Raw genomic sequence first — 23,847 nt, 5'->3', positions numbered from 1 at the left:
AGAAGATATTTGCTACAGAGACTAGACATTCAGCTATTCTTTAAAGGCAAAAGTACATTGACTCAGGGAAGAGGTGAGAGCAGACCTTAAGTTCCTCTCAGATCGGCACCCCCGAGGGTGTTGTACAACTCGAGAACTTTACTTATTCTCACCCTTCTTAGTTTCACTCAGTTTACATATGGAGAACTCAAGGAAACTAAAGGTTTAGTGACAGGGTGGGACCAGGATTCAGGCTCCTCATTTTACTACATACATGGCTACATACCAGGCACAGAATAGCTGTCTAAACCTAAGACTTACTAGCACAGCATAATAAAAGCTTCCAAATGCACAGGTTCAAGGTATAGGGAGGTAGTGATTTATGACGCAGACAAGTCATGGGGAACTGCACTTAGGACCATGTTTTTGTAACAACCTCAGGTTCATGTTTACACCTTGCAGTCACATCAAGGCGTCAGACTGGGAAGATCACAAACTTAAAGGACTATCACATGCAGACAATGTCACGAAGGAGAAAAATGGGCTAGGCGGTGTGGTGAGATCAAAAGCATAAGTTCTTAGCTTCTCGCCCAGTTTCATTTGTCTTTGAAGAAGAGTACCAATGCCAATCCCAGCCAAAAGAGAAACAAACCTCTGTCTTTCTGAGACATGAGTTCAAGTTAGACATTTAAAATTTGACAACATAATTAATTCTCTGATCCAGTTTAATAAAAGATTTTATTTGTGGATCCCCCAAAAGCAGGTCAGAAAATAGACACCCACTGCAAGAATAGCACTGTAGTAAACATTTCGATCGTCTCTCCTCTCCCCTATGGTGTGCTTTGATGTGCGGCACACCTGCGTGAAAGGCACGTGGCTCCTGTCCTGTCGCTCGCCCCCCTGGTGTACCTCCCGGAGAGTCAGGAGAGCCTTTTCTGTAGCTTCCCCACTTTGATAGAAACGCATCACCATTACTTTCTTACAGCAGAATCTCTCTCCTTGCAGTCTCCCACAAGAAAAGCGCAGGTTGAAAATGCTTTTCCCAGCTATGGTCAGGAGACCAAGTATCCAGTTTATTTCCAGGATCTTGGGCTATGTACTTAGGTACTTATGGAGGAAACCCAACTTCAATTCTGTTACTCCCAAAAATGGGTCACAGAAGACAGGATTTGATTAAGACAGCTAAGGACTTGATAAGTCACTCTACCGTGGAGTAAAGCCGGCTTTCCAGCCATGAACTGGTACTAGGTAGTAACACAAACTCTGCAAAGATCCAAGACTCGTGTCCCAGATACAGAATACGCTCCAGAGAGAGGCAGCAGAGTGTTGAGAGACATGAGTGGATTAGAACGCTGGTGAAGGCACAGAGAGTAACGAATCCCCAGGAATCTCTGTGCCACTTTCATTTAATAAGCCAGTACTAGAACAACCTAAAGACCTTAGTTGTGATCACACCAGGATGTGTTTATGGGATTGCTGCAGGAAAACATGATTTGGCAGCTGGCACCCTCTGGCTCACTGTGCTAAGTGAGCAGCTCCACCCCACCTTCCCAGAGACACTCAGGGCTGGGGAGTGTAGCGGAGGTATTTCTTGCCAGATGGGAGCTCTTTGGTGAAGACTCCTTTAGGGAAAAGTTTCTTGGCTTCTTCTTCGGGGATGGTTGGAAGAACCATCACACTGTCTCCATCCTATTGAAAGACATTGAGAAAGATCAAGTTCCCTCTTAGAGGGATGCTTAAAGACAAGGATTAACTCTCAAAAACACCTGCACATGTTAATGAGAATAATCAAGTGTTCTCTGTTTTCCCTTCTGAGCAATTTTGTTTTCATAGTTTGATCTTTGACATTTTGGTGAGGGAAATAGTTCTCCATTGTAACAAGAAATAACAAGTTACTGTTACTGTCGAGTCATTGCCGACAACCCCACATGTGTCAGAGTACAGCCATACTTTGGAGGATATTATTTAAGGGTTGATTGTTTTGGAAGTGGATCCCAGGCCTTTCTTCAGAGGGGCCTCTGAGTGGATCAAACCAGTCTTTCAGTGAACAGCCTAGCTAGCTAGCTGTGCACACCACCCAGGGAGTCCTATTCTAGACCTCACGAAGGCCTCCTGCCTGATCCCCAGCACCCTTGCCTGCCTTCTGTGTCTGCTTACCTCGGCACGGCTAATTTCCTTCTATTCCCAGAACAGGACAAGTTCATTTTCCAGTAAAAGCTTGCGCAAGCTCGCCCTTCACGTTCATGGCTAGGCCACTCACTTTCTTTATGTCCTTCTCAAAGACACTTTAGTGTCAAACAGAGACCATGCTGACAGCCAAATATAAAAGGCAACCCTCTCGCCCCTATGCTCCGACTCCCCTCATCTGTAGCACCCATCACCCACTAATGTATTAAAACCCGTTTACAGTTTGACTCGGCCACTGGTATAGCAGTTCTATACTGACAGGGATTTGGTATGGCTAGCTGCCTACCCCAGTGCCCCCCACTGAAGCGCAACAAATATTTGTTCAATTAATAGGCAGAGAATTTAATTGATTTGCCTGTCAGAAAATGAAACCAACAACAGAAGACAAGAGGCTGGCATATTAAAAAAAAAATAGGTCACAATGTTATAGACAACTCTGGGTAGTACAAATGGTTAACTAAAAAGTGGGAGATTGAGTATACCCAGAAGATCTGTGGAAAAAATGCCTGGCACACTACTTCTCAAAAGTCAGTCACTGAAAACCCTACTGTTGCCCTTGCTGGGTTGCCATGAAACAGAGTTGCCCCAAGGCCAACTGGCTACTGGTTGGCATTGTCAAACCATTCTTGTGTCTTATTCGGCAAAATCCTGGGGTTTAATTCCACATTGGTTTAAAGCCTGATGCTCAAGAGAAATAAAATACTTCATGATAGGTGTATATTACTTAATACAGTAATGACTTTAAAAAGTGCACCCCCACCAAAAAAAAGTGGCCAAATCATGTTTTGCTATTACTATTTTTCCATTAAGAAAAAATGCGAAAAACAAAATGGGCGCATAAGCCAACGTGGTGGAGAAAGCTCATATGGCTGCCCACCAAAAGCTGTAGCATCTGGCTCTCAAAGGCTTGTAGTTACACAGCCATCTGTCAGGGAAGCGACAAGTCCACAGGGAAGAAGCACGCCAGCCTGTGATGAGGTGTCGATAGGAAGAGGGCGTGGATATAGTGGAGACCCCAAACCCACCCACCTGTAAGGTAACTGGACAATCCCTCTCAGTAGGGTCACACAGAAGGGATGATAAATCCAGGATGGGGTACAGTACTGATGAAACATGTAACTATCCTAGGGTTCTTGAATCTTTCTCCCTTTACTATTAAGGCTCATGTTTTATTTCATTAATAGTCAAACGTACAGAGTCACTTGTCTGATTAAGACAGTTTGATGCAGGAATTCCAAGATGGATGACCTTTCAGAAAGAGCAACTGGAGTACGGGTTCCCTGAGGCTACGGGAAGGCTGGGGTGGGGGGGCGCGTGGGATGCTAGCAGTGATGGGTGTATGTCCCCTCTCAAGGAAAGTGAGTGGCAAATAACAGAAGTGCAGGTGAATGGATATAATGGATGGGCTAAGAGATGGTTACATATGTATTACAATACGAAGAAAACGTTTTGAAACTGACTGTAGTAGCAATTGTACAACTAGGCTCGATTCACTTGAATTGTGGAATGTTATAGCATCTATAAGAGGTCCCAATAAAATGTTTTAAAAAAAAGGTCAGAAAATTGATGAGAAAAAAATATTACCAAAAGGAATAATTTTGACCAATAAATTTGTCCAAGTAAGCTGAACGTTAGAAAACACTATGGAATTTGGGTTGTACATAAAAGCCCACTGGAATTGAGTTGATCCTAACGCCTATTGACCCTACAGGACAGAGAGACTTGGCTCCTGGAGGTTTCTGAGGCTTGAATCTTTACAGAAGCAGGCCTTGAACTTTCTCACAGCAGAGGCTGGTGGGTTTTAAACACCAACACTTAGCAACTCCGTGCTTTAACTCACTATGTCACCGGGACTCCTAACAGGTGTTAAAGGCCTTGACAATGGTATCTTAGTAAGTCTGACACTCAGCCGTGGAGAAGAACATTCCAGAGTACTGGTAGGCCAGATACAGAGCCCCAAGTAGCAGATCCTTTCAGCAAAGTTGAGTATATGCCTGCTTTACCTTCCAATCAACAGGGGTGGCAACCCGCTTTTCCGCTGTCAGCTGGAGAGAGAGAACTACTCTGAGAATCTCGTCAAAGTTCCTTCCAGTGGTAGCCGGGTAGAGGATCGACAACTTCAGTTTCTTATCAGGGCCAAAAATAAACACCTGCAAAGGAAAGAAAGGCATACACAGAGCATTCCTTCAGAGCTTCTGATGGCAAAGCCATTTAGGAAATGTCACTACGAGAAATGAGCAAAGGTGTCAAAAGCAAAACAAAACTGCAAGGATACAATACACTATTCACCTGAGTGTCTAGAATATAGCTTTCTTCTCCAAATTACTTTTCTAAATTTAGATAGGAGTTATATTTAGTTCACGCTGTCCTAAGTGAGAAAAATTGAGATGCAAATTAAATCCAGAAAAGTCCAAGGGAAAGCTTATGTCAAGCCTGTCAAATTCGGATGATTTTACCATACAAATACTAATGGGAGTTAATATCAGACCTTAAATTATAGTTGTACATTTACACAAATGAAAGACTGAGTTTGTTCTCTAATGGGCAGAGTTAAACCTGACAAGAATAAATCTAAAACACAGATGAGAAAGTCTAAATTCATGATGATAAACAACATGGGTAGACACAGTGAAAACAGCGACAAAATGAAAGTACATGACCAGTCACTGAAAAAATCGTGAATGGACGTACGACTGGTTGCATACAACCAACACCAAAAATAAATATAATTAAAAACTTAGAAAAGAGTTGCTTTATGAAGAAGGAAATGACCTCTTTCAAGAGGGCTTCCCAAGAGCCAAAGAAAACACCGCTCATTTTCCAATGAAGTCAGCCATCCCCATTACCATAGTGGTGGCTCCCCGATTCTGTCACTTCTAGATGCCCTGTAAGGAAATTGCTCATTTGCCCTGGCTAGGTTTCCACAGGAGCCCTGGTACTATAGTGGTTATGTACTAGGCAATGATCTCCATGGTCGGCAGTCAAAGCCACCAGCAGGTCCACGGACGAGCACTAATACACAACTGTACCCTAGAGAGCCTGCAGCCTTTCCTCTGTATTTACACGAATATAGCATGGTTGCTCATGCAGACCACTAAAAGGACTTCTAAGACTCACCACTCGAGCTGTCACAGGCATGCCCTGTTCGTCCTTCTCTGCTGGGTCCAGCATGCCCAAGAGGATGGCAAGGTCCCGATTCTTATCATCGATGATGGGGAAAGGTAATTTTTCTGTGGGCTCGTTACCATTGTATGCGTTGATATCCTGAAATGCAGGTAAAAGAGGAGAAAAACTCTAAGCCAGGTGTCTCCTCTGAATTTAACTGGTTAACAGCCAAGGTAGTCCCTCTTCAGTAAGTGATGCCAGAAAAAATGGTATCTACCTGCAGAAAAATGAAGCAAGACCCTATCTCATCACATGCACAAGAAAAACTCAAGGTGGATCACAGACCTTTAGGCAAACCCCAAACTAGTAAGGCCATTACCGAGAACCTTGGCACAGGGAATACACAGGCTTTCGGAAATAGGGAAGGACGCAAACACAGGAGTCACAAATTGACAAGTGGGATAGACTGAAGATAAACACCTGTGTGTATGTACTGCTGCCACTGTCTCCGCCGCCCCTCCCTCGCCTCTCAGGAGGCTGGGGGAGGGTAGCGGAGATGGTGCTGCTGTCAATGTAGTGTGAGGCGGCTCTGGGGATGCGGAACAGGACCCGGCATGGGATTAGCCTCTTACTAGTGGCCCCGAGTGGCCGGCGGTGTCAAGAGCTGGGGAACCCCTTACATCACAGCAAGATCAGCCTCCTCTCCAATGCGGAGATCAGCTTTGAGGGCATCCTCTACACCGGCTGTTCTCAACCTGAGGGTTGCGACCCCTTTGAGGGTTGAAGGACCGTTTTACAAGGGTCACCTAAGAACTCGGTCTTAAGAACCGAGACACCGCTCCACTATCCGTCTCCAGGTGGGTCCGCCCACATGCAGATAGGCCCATCTACCAGTACCCGGCCTGACGACTGTTACCCATGCTACACCATGCTTCCAGACAAAATTTCATTTATTTGTCATAAGAAATATTTCACAATATATAATTATATATTGTTTTTGTGATTAATCACTATGCTTTAATGATATTCAATTTCTAACAATGAAAATATATCCTGCAGATCAGATATTTACATGACAATTCATAACTAGCAAAATTAGTTATGAAATAGCAACAAAAATAATGTTACGGTTGGAGGTCATTACCACATGAGGAACCGCATGAAAGGGTCGCAGCCTGAGGAAGGTTGAGACCCACTGCTCTACACCATCGCCAAAGTTCAGTTTTTGGTGCAGAAGACAGACCAAGATCGTCCAAATCCACCTTGAGATGAAGTCTTTAAACACAATATATTCCATGGAAGTGGCAGTAAAGACCTGTTTGTGAGCCACCAAAACCACAGTGCTCTTTGCCTCAAGAACCCCCGATCGTTCAATCTTCACTAGGCCCCTCTCCCTCTTCATTCCAGTCAGTGGGCTCCGATGGACCCTTTGGCAGGATGCCGGTGTATAGTACAGTCAGTTCAGTCCAAGTTCAATAGCTGGGCAGCAGTTTGGTGGTAGTGGTGTTGCTGGAAGCTCCTTGATATCTTTTGGAACAGAAACATCAAACAGTGGTAGCTCATCCCAAAGCAGTGCAGTCAGTGGGCTCTTCCTTTACACAGGATACAAGATCTCTAAACTCACCGTTAGCTCAAGGTCGTTCAAGCCCTCAGTTAGACCCTTTCAGAAAAAGCCCCCCCCCCCCGCCCCCACGGATCAAGCAGTACAGACCGCCTCAGCCCACTTACTTAGGGATTTTCACCACCCCAGCGAGGTACTGTGGTGGATTCAGAGGAAGACGTGGGGGGCAGAGAATTTGCAGACTTTGAGTACAGGGAAGACAACAAAGTTGCTGCAGTCTACAAACAAGTCTCTGAAACTAGGGGGCGCCCTGGCTCTTCGTGGTCCTGACTGTTGGTTTCAGTCTTTTAATGGAGATGTGAATGAAACATGAGTTTGCTGTGTACTTGTCATCACCAATGGGGTTTCTTGTGTTTTTATGCTTAATTTGAAAGATAACAAAACACCTTTGAGAGTTGGAACCCAACGGGGCAGCCTTGCTTTACTGGGTCTCACATGTTTTCTGTCTTTGATCAGCGCCATCTTACCACTCTTCTACCGCTCTCTTCTTAGTTGAAAATATCTTGGATTTTTCTTCTCAGGCAGGCTTTTGCCTTACACAGGTTCCAGCTTTTGCCATTTTTTTTAATGTGCCCTAGGCATGAAACAGCTCTGGCCACGATCTAGGCATCAAGCTAGGATGAACAAAGGGCTGCCAGTCTGCTCTGCCCCTGACTGATATAAGAGCACCACCACCACCAATCAGGTGTCTCTTTGCCCATAGCCAGGGGATGCTTTTGCCATTTTTACTGAATAATGCAGTTACTTTCAGGGAGGGAGAAGAAAGCATCTTTAAAAATGAACGATAAATATGCTTGGAATAGCAGATTAAGGGAATTTTTATGTACAATTAAACTAAAGCAGTAATGCACTAGAAGTTATATGTATTTTTTATTACTGAGAGGATTTTTCTTATCACTAAATTGTATTTGGCAATTATTGCAAGTTGCCTGAGAATGGGCGGTGATACTGTGTTTTGAAGTGTTTATGTGTCTTTCTCTCTCTTTTTGGGGTGTGTGTGTATGGAATCCTGTAATATCTCTTTTGAAACAGCTCAATTAATTAGGGTGCTGGATGGTAGAAAATTCTGTCAGTCAACTATGCACACACAGTAAATACTGTTTCTAAGGCAAAGGTGACTTTTATACAGTTGTAAAATTACGTTGTATCCATTGCCAAAGAAACATTAAGAACTTTGGATAGCTGTATAAAGAGCAACTGAATTTTTAAAAATAAACATTTTAAAATCAGCAAAAAAACAAAAAACAAAAAAAAACAAAACAAAAAACACCTGTGTGCATCAAAAGAATTCACCAAGAGAGTAATAAGAGAGCCCACAGACTAGGAAAAGTTTAAGCTTTAGCAATGACACACCAAAGGCCTTATGACTAAAATCTGCAATACTTTGCAAGCTTCCAATAAGAAAAAAACTAACTTCACTAAGGAGGTGGGACCTGAAAAGAAGTTTCACAAAGGCAGAAATCCGAATGGCCAATAAACATACGATAAATGTTCCTGATCATTAGCCATAAAAGAAATGCTAATTGAAACAACTCTGAGGTACCACCTAACACCCTCAAAGATAGCCCAATTCAAAAGATCAGAAAGTAACAACTGTTGGAGGGGCTGTGATGAGCTAGGAACATGAGAGTAGGTATGTACAGCCACTATGGAAATCAATTTGGCGATACCTAAAACAGATGGAAATCGAGCTACCATAAGACCCAGCAATCCCCCTACTGGGCAAATACCTAGAGGAGGCAAGAAACAAACCACGGCCAGACATCTGTGCTCCAACATTGGAGCACAGTTCACTGGAGCACAGTTCACAATAGCAAGGAGTTGGAAACAACCCAAATTTCCATCAACAGATGAATGAATTAAAAACTGTGGTTACATACATGCAATGGAGTACTACGCATTCCTAAAAAGCAGCGATGAACATATGAAGCACATTGCCGCGTGGGAACAACTGGAGAAAATCATGCTAAGTCAAGTAAGCCAAGCACAAAGGGCAAGTACAACATGAACCAACTGAGGTAAGCTTTAAAAAAAAATGGAGCATAGGGGAAAAGCTACTGTATACAAACATTCCTGGTGTGAGGTCCAGGTACTATGGAGGGACCCAGCCCAACCCAGGGATACATATGGTAGTCAACTAAATAGGAGGAAGAAAGAAAAAGGAGAAAAACAAAGATGGGTAGGGGAGAGCAGGGCACTAACCCACCCAAAGGGAGGGTATTGTTTATATTTCCACAGGACAGGGAGAGAGAAACCAGGTTTCAACCTGATGCGCCAAGGTGTGAATACAACATATGGACATGTACCAGGGAACCAATAGAGGTCTACAGGACCAGTCCCAATCCCAACTATGTGGACACCACTACCACCAACACCACCCCGAAAAGAATGCACTTCAGAGGGCAGCACTGAAGCCACAGCTTGGAGAGAGGGGTACATTTGATTAAAGCACATGGGAGAACTGAAGAGGGATGGAGAGAGAGGGGAACACATCCTGGCCCACCAAGCCCCAGGACGATATTCCTGCTCAGAGCAGACAATGCACAGAAAGGTACATAGGGCTGGCCCTAGCACGAGACACGACACCCCTCACTAAATCATAGCTCTGTGGGGGACAACACTAGAGACACAGTGCAGGAATTGTGCACAATCTGCACAATTGTGACAATCTATGCTGGGCAAAACACTAAGGGCATGCAACAGAACAGCAGGGGAACAAAGTGATGAAATCCCCAGGGAATACCAAAAATAGACTTTGGAGACAGCGTGTGGCACCCCATCAGACTCAACTGGGAAACACTTGTAAAGGCCAACAAACAGACCTTGAACTATTTATAGGCTTTTCCATTTTTGTCAGTGGCTTTCTTTTTATTGTTATTGTTTTGTTGGTTTTGACTTCTTTGTTGTTTTGTTTGGCTTTGCCTGGTTTTTGCATTTATTAATATCTCTGCATATCTACCTAGATAAGATAGGCAAGGATAAACAATTCGGAAATGTAAAGAACAGGACTAATGGTTCCGGAGGGAATATGGGGGAAGAGGAGGTAGGAAAAAGGAAGGGGGAGGGGAGAGACAACCTAGGGACAAGGGAACTACAAAGGAACTAAAATCAATGGAAGGAAGGGCGCAGGATGACTAGTGGGGCTTAATCAAGGGTAATGTAGCAGCAAGGAATTACTAAACCCGAGTGAAGGCCGAACATGATGGTAGGACAAAAGGAAAATAAAAGGAAATAGAGGAAAGAACCAGGAGGCAAAGGACATTTATAGAGGTCTAGATACAGGCATGTACATTTGTAAATATATTTATGTATAATGAGAGCTCTATGTACTTATATCTACATGTTAGAATTAAGGTTGCAGATGGACATTGGGCCTCGACTCAAGAACTCCCTCAACACAAGAACACTTTGTTCTAACATTCTGGCATCCTGTGATGCTCACCTTCCTGACACAATCACTGAAGACAAATGGGTGCATAAGCAAATGTGGTGAAGAAAGCTGATGGTGCCCGACTATCAAGATATAGCATCTGGGGTCTTAAAGGCTTGAAAATAAACAAGCGGCCATCTAGCTAAGAATCAACGCCTACATGGAATACGCACACCAGTCTGTGTGATCATGATCATGAGGTATCAATGGGATCAGGTATCAGGCATCTAAGACCCAGAACAAAGTCATAGCCAATGTGAGTGGGGGGATTGGGGGAACACTGAGTGGAGACTCAATGCCCATCTATAGACAATTGGACATCCCCTTACGGAGGGGTCACAGGGAAGAGATGAGCCAGTCAGGGTGCAGTATAGACCTGATGAAACACACAACTTTCTTCTAGTTCTTTAATGCATCCTTCCCCCTCACTATCAAGACCTCAATTCTACCTTACAAATAGGTTTAGACCAGAACATGCACACTGTGATAAGAGCCCCAAAACACAGGGAATCCAGGAAAGATAAACCCCTCAGAGCCAACAATGAGAACAGAGATACCAGGAAGATGAGGGGTGGTAGGGGGAGGAAGGGGTAATTGATCACAGGGATCAACATTTCACCCCCTCCCAGGGGTCGAACAAAAGAAAAGTGGATAAAAGGTGACAAGAGGACGATCATCTCGGAAAAGGGGGGAACTGGGAGGGAGGGGGAGGGAAAAAAAGGAAAACGAGCTGATTCCAGGAACCCAAGTGGAAGGCGAATTCTGGGAATGACGAGGGCAATGAATGTATAAGGGTGCTTTACTCAATTGATGTATGTATGGATTGTGATAAGAGTTGTATGAGCCCCAATAAAAAGATTTATTAAATTAAAAAATAAAGCAACAACCTCCCTCCTTTTCTAACAACAAAAAAAGAAAATCATAATCTATAACTTATCAAGGGTTCATGAGGGAGGGCGGCTGGGGGAGGGAGGGAGGAAGGGAACAAACTGATATAAAGGACTCAAGTAGAGAGAAAATGCGTTGAAAATGATGATGGCAAAGGGGGAACTGACTACAAGGATCTACATGTGACCCCCTCCCTGGGGGACGGACAACAGAAAATGGGGTTAAGGGAGATGTCAGACAGGTACGATATGACAAAATAATAATTTATAAATTATCAAGGGCCTATGAGGGAGGAGGGAACGGGGAGGGAGGGGAAAAAATGAGGACCTGATGCCAAGGGTTTAAGTGGAGAGCAAATGTTTTGAGAATGATGAGGGCAATGAATGTACAAATGTGCTTTACACTATTGATGTATGTATGGATTGTGATAAGAGTTGTATGAGTCCCTAATAAAATGATTAAAAAAATAAAATGATGATGGCAGCATATATACAAATGTGCATGACAATGGATAAATATATGGATTGTCATAAGAGATGTAAGAGCCCCCAATAAAAGTATTTTTTTAATATGAAATAGCCAAGGTAGTAGAGAGGAACAGAATCACAATAAAGTAATATTTTCTAAGTGATATTAATAATGAACCAACAGTCCTCACCCCAATTATTCATTGTCAGAATTAAAAGGGTACAGGACCAAGGTTGGAACTATAGGAAATAAAGCTCTTTCAGATCCAAGTCTCTTAAAATCCCACATTTTTATTGTATTTTGAAAGCCACAGTAAGCCCTTTAATAACTAAATAATGTTACTACCCAAAGCAATCTATAAACATAATACAATTCCAGGTGGCCAAGAACCATATGAAGAAATGCTCAGGATTATCAAAGGTTGAGCAATGTAGGTGCATTGGAACAAAGGTTGAAATGTAGTAACAATTCAAGGTATTTCTGAGTCCCCAAATAATGCAAAGTTCATTAGAAACTATGGGCTCATTAAGTCTATCACATCTAGATATTGTGTCACAAGCCAAGAAAATTCTGTAGATTGGTCCCTGCCTTCTAAGGGGCTTAAAACATTAAGTTACAAAGAAATTAATAAAAGCCCCCCCATAAAACTTAAATTATATACAAGAATGGAGAGTTGAATAAATACTTTAAGGATAAGTTAAAAATAACGTTCTCATAGATAAAATGGCAGAGTAACAATTACACTAAGGTGAAGACCACATAGAAGGAAAATAAAAAGCGACCCATTCATTCATTCATTTCTACTTTTACTATCTATCCATGAAAGCTTGGAGGTAGGGGAGTGGGGGAGAGAAAGTGTCTACCTTTATTATTTGACCAAGCACTGATACAGCAATTCAAGTGGGCTAAGCACGATGGGAAGCACATACGGAACGCATACGAGGAAGGCACAGTCCCTGCCTTCAATGGCACTTCTAGTTTTTTAGGTGACTCCCATATACAGCAACAGCAAACACAAGCCTGCTATAGTTCAGTGGCAGATTATAAATGCTGACGTTCCTAACATAATCATATGGAGGGCTGATGAGTTAGGAAGATTAAGAGGCAGGACTTCTCCCTTACCCCTTGAAGAATGGGGAAATGCTTTTACAGGTGAGAAAGGATCTTATTTTTAGGAGAAAATATTAATGATAACATGTGGGTAAATCTGAGCATAAATACTGACAGTGAGAAATCTGGCTGAGTAGAGTTTGGAGAAGTAACAGAAAATAAGAGTTAAATGTAGAGTAAGATCTGTAATATTATGGGGAGCCTTGATGATTAGACACAGACATGATTAGAGTCGCAGTTACACATGAAAAATATCACTATCTTAAAATTTTTCATTTATTTGGTTGTTGTTGAAATTATACACAGTATTAAAAAAAAAGAAATTATACTCAGTGGAGCACAGCAAGAGTTTCTACATGTACAATTCAAGGACAATGATTCCATTCTCGGAGCTGTGTAAACCACTCTCTCCTTTTCCGAGCTGTTTCCCGCCCAGTAACATAAACTCACTGTCCTCCTAAGTTGCCTAGCTGATCATTCAAGTTACTGTTGTTAATTTAATTTCATATGCATAGTTCTTGTGAGAGCATGGAGCTCAAGGTGAACATTTTTTACTACTTAAGCTAAGGTATAGTTTGGCTTTAAAAAGATTTCAGAGGATTTTTTTTTGGTTGACGGTTCAAAGGTAAAATTTCAGAGATTCATCTAACCTTTATGTTTATGTCTCCAAAAAGTCTGCAGTTCATGAGAATCTGAAATTCTGTTCTGCATTTTCTCCTTTATGATCAGGATTTTTCTATAGAATCTCTGATCAAAGTCTAGTAACAGTCGCTGGGCACTATCCAGGTCTTCTGATCTCATGACAGAGGAGGCAGCTGTTCATGGAGGCAACAGGCCCCACACAGTCCATCCATCTCCCTCCTCCTCATTTAGAAACTTTGAAATGGATAGCAATAAGTGAATCCCAACTTCCCACTGGCTGTCACGGCCTCTACAAAGACAACATGAATAAATAATGATTATTATGGTTTTATGTTAAGGCAACTTGAGGTTTCCTATATAAGCTGCTTATTTTGTGTCCAACTTTGGACATTTCTTCTGATGGCTGGAACTTGTTTCCTATAAACGCAATCACCATTCTGAAAACATCTAAAAAGCTCTCCTTCTAAAACCCGGTTTGCTCCAAACTTCAAAAGGTAATTACATAATAGCCTATATTTCTTTCTTTAGTGACACAGTTCTAATTATTGGTAACCTTGCAATTAATTATTACTCAATGCTGCCACTTGCAGAACAGGCATTACGTTATAGCCATAAACTTCAAAGAACCCACACTTTGGCTTTATTCTGTATTAAACACACCTAGCTGCCATCAAATTGATTCCCACTCATAGTGACAGAGTAACACGGCCACATAAGGTTTTCTTGACTGTTGTCTCCTGTGGAACTGCTGCGTGGGTTTAAGCCACCCACCTTTTGGTTAGCAGCTGAGCACATTATGGCTCCTTCATTCCTTCCTAAATCTGGCTAATTTTTATGGAGTATGACTCTGAATCAGCTTGATAGAAGTGAACAAGTAACCAACTCCCATCAAAAAGAGTTAGTTTGAAGTTCTGATCACACTGTCAAAATTTCCTAGATGGGCAACTGTAAGCAAGCCCCCTCCAACTTTGAGCAAAAATGAAAATGAAAGCAAAACCCATACACAGGCCATCTCTGGGGTATCAACATCTGACTGATGGACAATTACGAGGAAACAAAGGCAACACGACCAAAAGGCCAAAGCACAGCGTCACTGAGTTGGTTCTGACTCAAACTGATACGAAAGGCGAGCAGAATTGCCCTGTAGGGTTCCCAAGACTGGTATCTTTACAAAAGCAGGCTGTTACATCTTCTCTGGAGGAGGCAGCTGGTGGGTTAGAATCCCCAAATTCCTGAACTTTCAGTTGAACTCTTTACCACACACCAGGGCTGGGCATCTCCTTCTTGGCCTTTCTCATTGCCACCGAGTCAATGGCTACTCACAGTGACCCCATAGGGCAATGTAAGTTTCAGTAACTGCTAATTAACTCTTTAGGTGAATAGAAAGCCTTGTCTTGCAGTTAGCAGCCCAACATGTAACCACTACACCTCCAGGACTCTCCTTGGCTCTAGTGTTCTGTAAATTTGCCCTCATGTAGAAAGACGAGCCAGCCCTTACTTCCAACCAAGTCTTCATCGTAATCGCCTTTCCTGGCTGCAAATGCAGCTTTTAAATCATTGGAAGGCTTTTTCTTGTAGTAAACCTACTGTCAAAGTTGATTCCCATTCAGACTACGTAACGTTTTAAGAGCGCGGACAGCCCAGCACCCAGCCCACAGCGCCAGCCAAACCCACTGTCATCGAGTTGATTCTGACTCTGAAGGGCAGGGTAGAACTGCCCCTGTGAGTTTCAGTGGCTAACTCTGTAGGGAAGTAGAAAGCCCCATCTTTCTCCTGTAGAGCGGCTGACAGTTTTGAACTGCGGACTTATAATTAGCAGCCCCAAAGACCTATCACTAGGGGACCTGTAGGGTGACTAAAGGCCCCTTTTTCTGGCACTAAAGTTAAGGCTAAATAAGAACTGTACGCACCTGGCCTGATTCACCTACAAATTCAACTTAAAGACACACCTAGCAACTGATTTCATTCTTAACCTGGGGACTATATATTCCCCCCTTAAAGCGCTGCTGTTAGACTTTAATGAGAAACTGCCTGTGCAAATACTATAGAAACGCTAGTTAACATTCACTGCCAAATATAAGGAATGAAAAACAAAAATTTACCTCAAGAAATAGGATTTCCTTTCCCTTTTCTCTTATGCAAGAATCTTCCTACACATTTAGAATTAACTGCTATGAAATGATCATGGCATCCAAGCCTGGTCAACAAATCACAAGTCAGTAAAATACTTCATCTTTTATTCAGTTGCTTCCTCAAAAGTTAGCTATCCTGAGTGAAACAAAATTAATAATAAAAACAAGACTGGTCAGATAGAGACAGAAGAACTTTCGAGACTACGGCCCTTGGAGTTAGTTACCCTTCAGTTCTGCAGCTGGGCACCGCCTTGTGCTACAAATAGCAACCATTTCAGATCCAAAGCATGTACCCAAGGCTAAAGTTCCGAGGGTTAGGAAAGGAAGGATGACACCGGAAACACGGGGAGGAAGTGGGGTAAGTGAGGCTACCTTTAGGGGATTGCGGTGGACGAATAGACACAAGATGTTTAGGAATGATTGAAGGTAAAACTTGATATGTAAACTTTCACCTAATTCACAATAAAAACTAATTATCTTTATTCTTCAAGGAGCCCTGATGGTGCTGTTGGGTGTGTGGTGGACTGTTACATGCAAAGTCCAAGGTCCACTCAATGGGACAAAGATGAGGTTATCCGCCCCTGTAAAGATTTACAGTCTCAGGGCAATCAATGTACAAATGTGCTTTACACAATTGATGTATGTATGGATTGTGCTAAGTGTTGCATGAGCACTTAATAAAATGATTTTAAAATAATAATAATCTTTAAGGACGGAGGCATTCCTAGAAATAGGAGTCAAGCGCCCCCTCCCCCCCGGGAAAAAAAAAAAGATTTACAGTCTCAGAAACCTTATATAAGGTCACTGTTTTGTCAGGAACCCATTCAATGGCAGTGGGTTCTTGGTTAATCATTATTCAGAAGCACAGTGTAACAAAATCAAAGTCCTTGAATTGTTTTCAAGTAGGTTTCAATAGCCCAAATTATCATCCAAGTGAATCTTTTTGATGAAAGTGGACAATTTGTTCATTCAACAAATATAGACGGAGAACTTTGGATGTACTAAGAAGCACTGCTTCACCAGTGCGCACACCTGTCTTCTTCCTGTTGGGAGTCTATACTTATGGGGAGGGACAAAAGAAACAAGCAATATGCAGTCTTTGGTGGCAAGGGCAAAAAGAGGAAACAAATAGGGAATATAGAGCAGATGGATCCCTGTAGATCAGGAGGCCGAGAGAGACTTACTGCGGCATCACCTGAGTTGACACCTAAGAGAGCTAAGGGCAAGCCTCAGACACCAGGAAAGAGAGGAGTCAATATAACTAATATAATTTTGGATGCATTTTGAAGGTAAAGCCCGCCAGCTTACGACAAAGTAGACATGAGATGAGACAAAAGATGGGAAAGACTAGAAGGAGTTACGATGACTCTTGCAGGCTTGGCCTGAGTAACTCAAAGTGCAATTGCCATTACTTGAGATGTGTGCAACTCTGGGATAAATAACACGAGCCTAGTTTTGGACTTGTTGGCTTAGAGACGCCTGGACAGCCCAGAGGAGATACCAATCTGGAAGTCAGGCATCTGGCCTGGGACTTGGCGCACACAGCTATTTGAAGATGTGCCTGGGTGAACCTACCAGAGGAAGAGTGTACACAGGAAAGAGGAAGGAGATCTAAGAAATGAGCTTGGGGCAATTCCAGCACGAATTACGAGTTGGGAGATCATGAAGAGTCAATCCAAGGGCTTGAACAGGAATAGCAAGATAGGATGTCCCGGAAGCCAAGACAGGAAAATGCTTCAGGATTAGTTGGATAGTCACTGAAAAGGCCAACAAACTCAGGGTTACGGGCTGACCACTTGACTAAGAACCATGTGATGGTCATTCACTGTGCAATCCAGGTCAGATGTTCAGGTCATCAGTGAAGTCTGAACTGGAGGTGTACTTGTACTCTCACATCAAAAACCCAAGCTAATCTCGATCATCTGTAACCTCAGGGGCAAAGCACAGGCTGCTGGTACTCTACCTTGCTCCAGGCAAGATGGTCTTCAACACTGTCTATCGAAAGGGCAATCAACTTCACATTCCTCTTGGCAAATTCTGGTGCCAGCTTGGCAGCTCTGCCAAGTTCCGTGGTGCACACTGGCGTAAAGTCCCGAGGGTGGGAGAAGAGAATGCCCCACCTGAAAGGAGGGAAAAGAAGGTCACAAGTGAACAAAGAGGCATCATCAACAGCAGCCACAGTGAGAAGCAGGGTTTCCGGATCAAAGACAGACCTTTTCTTTTGGAAATGAATGTTTACAAAGCGACTTTAGCCTTTCTTTTGGAGGGGTGCTTTTCAACTTTCTAGGAACCCTGGTGGCAGAGTGGTCACATGTTGGGCTGCTAACTGCAAGATCAGCAGTTTGAACACCCTAGTTGGTCCTCTGCTTCAGGGGAAGTTCCAGTCTGTCCTGCAGGTTGCTGAGTCAGAAACAACTCCCGCTGTGAGACGGGTTTGGTTTTGCAACCTGCTTACTCACATAAAAGCCCATGTCCACGGCCTGGTTCAGAGACACAGAAGTCGAGTTATAAGTAGTTTAAAAGACTGTAACTGAAGAGTGTTGCTTCTGTCAATAGCTATGGTGCCGGTGCCACCCGGATGCCTTTTCTGTTAAAAAGAAATCTGTTCTATTCAAATCAAGTAGCTTACTGAAGTACTTAACTCCCCTCCTTACTTTCTACAGTTTCTCTAAGCACAAACTCTTGCTCCAATAAGCATCCGGCTCTAATAATGGATGTCCCAATGTGCCCTGAATCCAAACAATTGCCTGACCCCAATAATAATCAGATTATGTAATAGGACACCAACAGGTTTCTAGCTCCTATTTATATGAGCAATCAAGGTTGTCACCGCTTCTTTGGAATGAATGCACATAATCTTCTGTAAAACTACTTGACTGATCTAACTTGTCAAACAGGACACCCAGTGATAGTCTCTAACAAAAGAACAACACTTCCACCCAGTCTTACAGCTTCTTTTAGTTTTTTTCTTGTTTCAAACCAAGCAGGTAGACACAGCTGTTTATCTTCAAATTGCCTCCAAAATTCCAAACTCACTGCCATCTGACTCACAATGAGCCTCCCTATAGCACGGTATAGAACTGCCCCTTGTGGTTTTTTTAAAAAACATTTTATTAGGGGCTCATACAACTCTTCTCACAATCCATACATATACATACATCAATTGTATAAAGCACATCTGCACATTCCCTGCCCCAATCATTCTCAAAGCATTTGCTCTCCACTTAAGCCCTTTGCATCAGGTCCTCTTTTTTACCCCCTCCCTCCTCGCTCCCCCTCCCTCATGTGCCCTTGGTAATTTATACATTGTTATTTTGTCATATCTTGCCCTATCCGGAGTCTCCCTTCCCCCCCTTCTCTGCCGTCCATCTCCCAGGGAGGAGATCACATGTGGATCCTTGTAATCAGTTCCCCCTTTCCAACCCACTCACCCTCCACTCTCCCAGCATTCTTGTTAAAAATTTCCCTAATTAAAACCCATGATGGTGAGAATCGCCTTGAGTTCGGTATAGTCACTGTAATGAATTATTAGATCCTGCAGAGAAGGGAGCGCCACAGGAGGGAGGGTTGGTGTCAGAAATGCTAAAGAAGGTTGGAGGATGGAGGCAAGTCTGACTGAAGGCTGGCCACCTCTGACTAATCAGCCTGGAACTGGTAATTGGTTTCTTCCCCTAACCCCTTGTGAAATCAGAGATTAGCTGCTGCTCCCATGTCATTATTATTGGGGACTCTTACAGCTCTTTAAACAATCCATACATCAATTGTATCAAGCATATTTGTACATATGTTGCCATCATTATTTTCCAAATATTTACAATCGATTTGAGCCCTTGTCTCCCATCCCCTGTGGTTTCGTCCCTCCTCCTCTCCTCACCTTCCCCCTACCCTCCCGGTATCACTACTCCCATTTCTGTTCCCAAGGAGCTTATCTGACCTGGATCCTGTGTGTCCTAAGCTCTTATCTGTAGCTGTGTACATGCTCTGGCCTAGCCCGCAGTGAAAGGCAGGATTCCCATGTCAATTTTTACAAACACATAAGAGATTAAGGGAGTGGGCAGAGCAAAAAGGACCTGTGAGAGGGATAGGAAGACAGTGTACAGCCTGAAGTTGAACTTCTAGACTCTTAAAACTGTGAAATAAAAACCTGCCATTTGGTAAGGTCATCCCGAGTGGCATTTCTGCTATCGAAGCCCTAGGTCACTAAGATTCTAGGGGAAAGGGCCCCATTTAAAGGTAGGTGAAACCAAGTCTTCTGATGCGGAGAAAAAATGGAACGGGGCTTCCTCTGCTCTGACTATGGAGGGGCAATGGTGATGAATAGTTAAGAGCTCTCTTTCTATTGAGCTAAGAGACTATTCTGCTGAATCATGCTAAGGAACTAACTGGTTTTAAGTCACTTCATAGTCTCCATCCCTCAGAATCCAAACTCTAGTTTATTGCATGGCCAGAAATATGATTAATTCCCAAGAACTTCTTATTTTGCTTGGTCTGCCTTCCTCCCGCTTTTAAGACTAATTCAATTACATTATCCCATTTCCTTCCTTCCTCATTTTCAAGAGTAAATTTCCTCCTTGAAAGGAACATCCCCTTAGAAAACTTTGTTTAGTGAACAGGTACTACTGAGGAGCTGCTTCTGCAAACAGAGGAAACAATAAGACTATTAAACTCACCAATTGTGTCACCCAAGCCCCTCCCCACCTGCCCCAACTGTGAGGGGTGGATTACTTGACTGTTATGCTTGAAATAAGCGGTAGTCAAAAACTGACAGCCTGAAAAATTCACATGAAGCATCAGATTTAAAAAAAAATTAGATTCATGTATTATGACAACATAAAGGGCCCAATTCCTTTTTTGGGTGCGGCAGAGAACACTAGTCCAGGTCTGATCCTGGACTGATTACTATATTATTTCCTTATAGATGCAGATGCATTTCATCTTTTTACTGGTTCCTAGAGAAGATACTACTTTGGATCAAGTTGATAAGAGTGACAGGACAATACGCAACAAAATACTGAAATAGAATGGTTAGCTTCGTGGCAATATTTAAATTACTGCAATTTTTCTAATGTAGTAAATATGCTTGATGTTATTATTGGTTAAAGATCGATTTTAAAACCAGGCATTCTGGCAGGATTTTGTGTTTGGAGGGGAAGGCTGGAGGTGGGAGTAGGAGGAAACATTCTGAAAATCCCATGGAGTTTTGAAGCAGTGCTCCAAAAGGCTTCGGTAAATCCCAGCTGTGAGCCTGGTCACGCTCTGTCCTTCTGAAGTCTTCCCTTGCCTTCAAGGTCTGAGAGCTCATTCCTTCCAAGCCTACTCTCTTATCTCACCAAACTTAACTTTCCCCCAGTCAGTGGCTGGAGGAGGAGCCTAAAGGTAAGGAGCTAGGTAGGTGCTTTGTATAAAAATTTCCCCAGGTTGCAGAGCCCCGTGCAATCACAGAGTCACCTCATAAACATCTATTTACCCCCTGCATACCGGATGTAAAAGGTACACACGCTGGGGAGGAAATAAATGCCTGAGCGCACTATGTAGTGGAGTCACAGGAACTTTTGAATCATCTCCCTGCATACCGGATGTAAAAGGTACACACGCTGGGGAGGAAATAAATGCCTGAGCGCACTATGTAGTGGAGTCACAGGAACTTTTGAATCATAATATAAGCTAAGTAATTCATATACGCTGATTCAGGGTTTGTAAAACCAGGGTGCCACCCATTTCCCCCTAGTGGTAATGGTTTGATGGACAGGCGAATTTACAGGTCAGCGGCCCTATTCCCAGTAAGGCCATGTGCTCTGGAAGCAGCAAGGGAGGGGGATGGGGCAAGGCGGGACAAACTCGTAGGAAAACAAAGGGGTCTCCAAGCGGGATGGAGCTCGGGTCCCGGCGCCTGCGGCGAGGAGGGCCTCCGTGGACAAGCGTAAGTCCCTGCGGCCCAACGACGTCGGAAAGCCCTGCCCTCGGTGTTGCAAGTTCTGGAGAGCAGGGCACACCTACAGTGCTCCTTGGTTCCTCCCACAGCTGTTCTCCTATCTTGACCAGTGCAGGCGGCTCTGGCCAAAGTTTCTCAGGCAGTGATATGGCCGGTTTGCGTGGCCGGCCTGCACGTCCCCGCGGTGTGCCCCGCAGCCTGTAAACCCTGCAGCAGGAACAGAACCGCGCTGCGCCCTTCGCCGAACCTGCGGCCGGCAGGGAGCTGTGTCCTCCGCCTCTGGCTTCAGGCACCCGTCTTCCCAAGGGAGCAAATTCCAAAACGGAGGGAGCGAGGGTGGTGCCACCCGGGCACGGGTCCCCGGAAGTGGCCGCACATGCCTCCCCACCCCTGCCCCGCACCCGGCCGGCCGCGGAAGGACCCGCCGACCCCCCTGCCCCACCCCACCTTCCGGGACCTGCTCCCCCTCCCCCCTCCCCCGGCCGGACCGGGCCGGGCCGGGCCAGCCACACCGGGGGCCGTAGCGGCCCAGCGGCCGGCGCGGAGGGGCCCAGCGGCACGTGCGGGGACCGGTGCGGGGAGGGGGGCAGGGCGAAAGGGAGAAGAACTCGGGGCAGCACCTCCGAGGCCGGACGTAACGGGAGGCCACGCAGGGCTAAGAGGGGGCCACTTACGAGTCTCCCAGAAAGTCGTGGAAGCGGATGCGGCCGACGGTGCTGTTGGCCTCGAAGTTGGGGGCCTCGTCCCCAAGCAGCAGACCTCCGGGCATGGCGGCGGCGGCGGTGACGCGGCGGGCGAGGAGGCGCAACTGCAGCAATCGCCCGCGGCTGGCGGCGGCAGCGACTAAGGTAGCGGTCCCCGCCGGCGCCTGAAGAAGTGGGGCCTCGAGGGGCGGGGCGGGGCGGGGCGGCCCGGTGGGCGGGCCCGGGGCGCGGGGGGCGGGCCCGAGGCCGCGTAGGCGGGAGCCGGCACCCGACTGGCGTAACCCTGGGGTGGAGGCGGCCAAGGTTCCCGCGGCCTGCGTGCTCCCGCGCGGGTCTTCGCTCACGGGGCGCGGGGCTCAGTGACGTCGGGACCGGGGACCTGGGGCGGGGACCGAGCTTGACCTTGCGGGGCTCTGGGGCCTTGGGTGTAGACAGAGAGCCTAATGCCACGGGGCGCCGCACGGATCCGTGTGGAGTGTAGGCGCTCTTGGCGCACCTACTCCCCACGACATAGAAGTGACCTTTTCCGCCCAGCCCTACTTAATAATGCGAGCGTTTAGAGACCTGACCGCCCAGCCGCCTAGTTCTGATTAGTGGTGTCTCTTGTCAGAAGATGTGGTAAGACAAACTTGTGGAGCGCCTTATGTCAGAGGAAGTGGCTACCGTATTGCAGCAAACTTAGCTTTACTGTCCCCTCTTATCTGAGTTCATTTTGAACCAAACAATATTCAACGCTGTAGCTATGGAATCTAGATATAATATTTAAAACATGCTTACTTGCGACCTACTGTGTGCACGTCCATGCTGCCACCCAGGAAAGTGGGAAGTTTAAGTTCATGTGTGTGCTTACTATGTGCCACTCACATCCAGCATTCTTTCTAATCTCCTACTAGACACAGGATGGATAGTAAGTATGTGATCAAGAATATTTTAGATAGCAATATGTCCAATTCAGATTATTACTTAATTATTCAGGGAATTAAAAAGAAGGTCATGTGCTACGAAGTGAATAAGGGCAGCTTTGGATTGAGGAGCCCTGGTAGTGCAGTGGTTATGCCTTGGGCTGCCCTCCTCCTGGTGTGCAGTTTGGAACCACCAGCAGCCCTGTGGGGGAAGACCGGGCCTAGGAAACCCATAAGAGGTCTCTGAATCAGCATTGATTGAGTGATCTGGAAAAGCTTCCCCTCCCCTCCTTTCCCTTACCGCCCCCCCCAAAAAAAATGTTTCCATGATGTAGGTAAAGTACTCTTAACTCATGGGGAGTGTTTTTACTTCCAAGCTGTCACTTGGATGAAGATATTGGCTTTTATATAACTCTTGTTTGCCTACAATGTGCTGGACCTTGTGCCAGCCCTGGCTTACAATGGAGAAGTTCAGTCCATGCTTTTACAGGGAAGACAGACTTAAATGCAATAATGACAAACGCACGAGACATGTTGATGAAGGAGGCTGTCAAATGATTGACTTGCACGGGTGGGAAAAGTCCTCAGTATTCAGTCAATCAGACTGACGTCCTCCCGATCCCATGCTTTGTACATAGCTCTTTCTTTTCCAATCATCCACACACCTCAGTTCGAACCCAGCTTGATGAGGGATAGCTGGTCTAATCCCCCGCATGGACCCACCCTGATGCAGCCCTGGGTGCTGGA

At 44.8% G+C, this 23,847-nt stretch overlaps 1 protein-coding gene and 1 non-coding gene across 2 annotated transcripts; both read right to left on the bottom strand.

Annotated features, from left to right (window-relative positions):
• Positions 1-698: 698 nt before the first annotated feature.
• PRDX6 (peroxiredoxin 6) lies at positions 699-22,364 on the bottom strand. The gene is made up of 5 exons (XM_075527631.1): positions 22,169-22,364; positions 17,526-17,682; positions 5,284-5,430; positions 4,170-4,316; positions 699-1,668 (listed from the first exon to the last, which is right to left on the bottom strand). Exons 1-5 carry the CDS (start codon positions 22,261-22,263, stop codon positions 1,540-1,542), a joined length of 675 nt encoding a protein of 224 aa, XP_075383746.1. The 5' UTR covers positions 22,264-22,364; the 3' UTR covers positions 699-1,539.
• On the bottom strand, positions 7,458-7,604 carry LOC142437862 (small nucleolar RNA SNORA48). The gene has a single exon (XR_012782369.1). It is a non-coding gene; the product is annotated as a small nucleolar RNA SNORA48 (small nucleolar RNA).
• Positions 22,365-23,847: the final 1,483 nt, after the last annotated feature.

The sequence above is a fragment of the Tenrec ecaudatus genome, chromosome 1 (genome assembly GCF_050624435.1).
Source record: "Tenrec ecaudatus isolate mTenEca1 chromosome 1, mTenEca1.hap1, whole genome shotgun sequence".
NCBI lineage: Eukaryota > Metazoa > Chordata > Mammalia > Afrosoricida > Tenrecidae > Tenrec > Tenrec ecaudatus.
This window is presented reverse-complemented; position numbering and strand designations above follow the sequence as displayed.

Coding starts and splice junctions, on each gene's coding strand:
- PRDX6 (XM_075527631.1), bottom strand. CDS start 22,263: ATGCCCGGAGGTCTGCTGCTTGGGGACGAGGCCCCCAACTTCGAGGCC. Junction 17,683..22,168: donor CACGACTTTCTGGGAGACTC/GTAAGTGGCCCC, acceptor CCCTCCTTTCAG/GTGGGGCATTCTCTTCTCCC. Junction 4,317..5,283: donor TGCCTGTGACAGCTCGAGTG/GTGAGTCTTAGA, acceptor TTTCCTTTGCAG/GTGTTTATTTTTGGCCCTGA.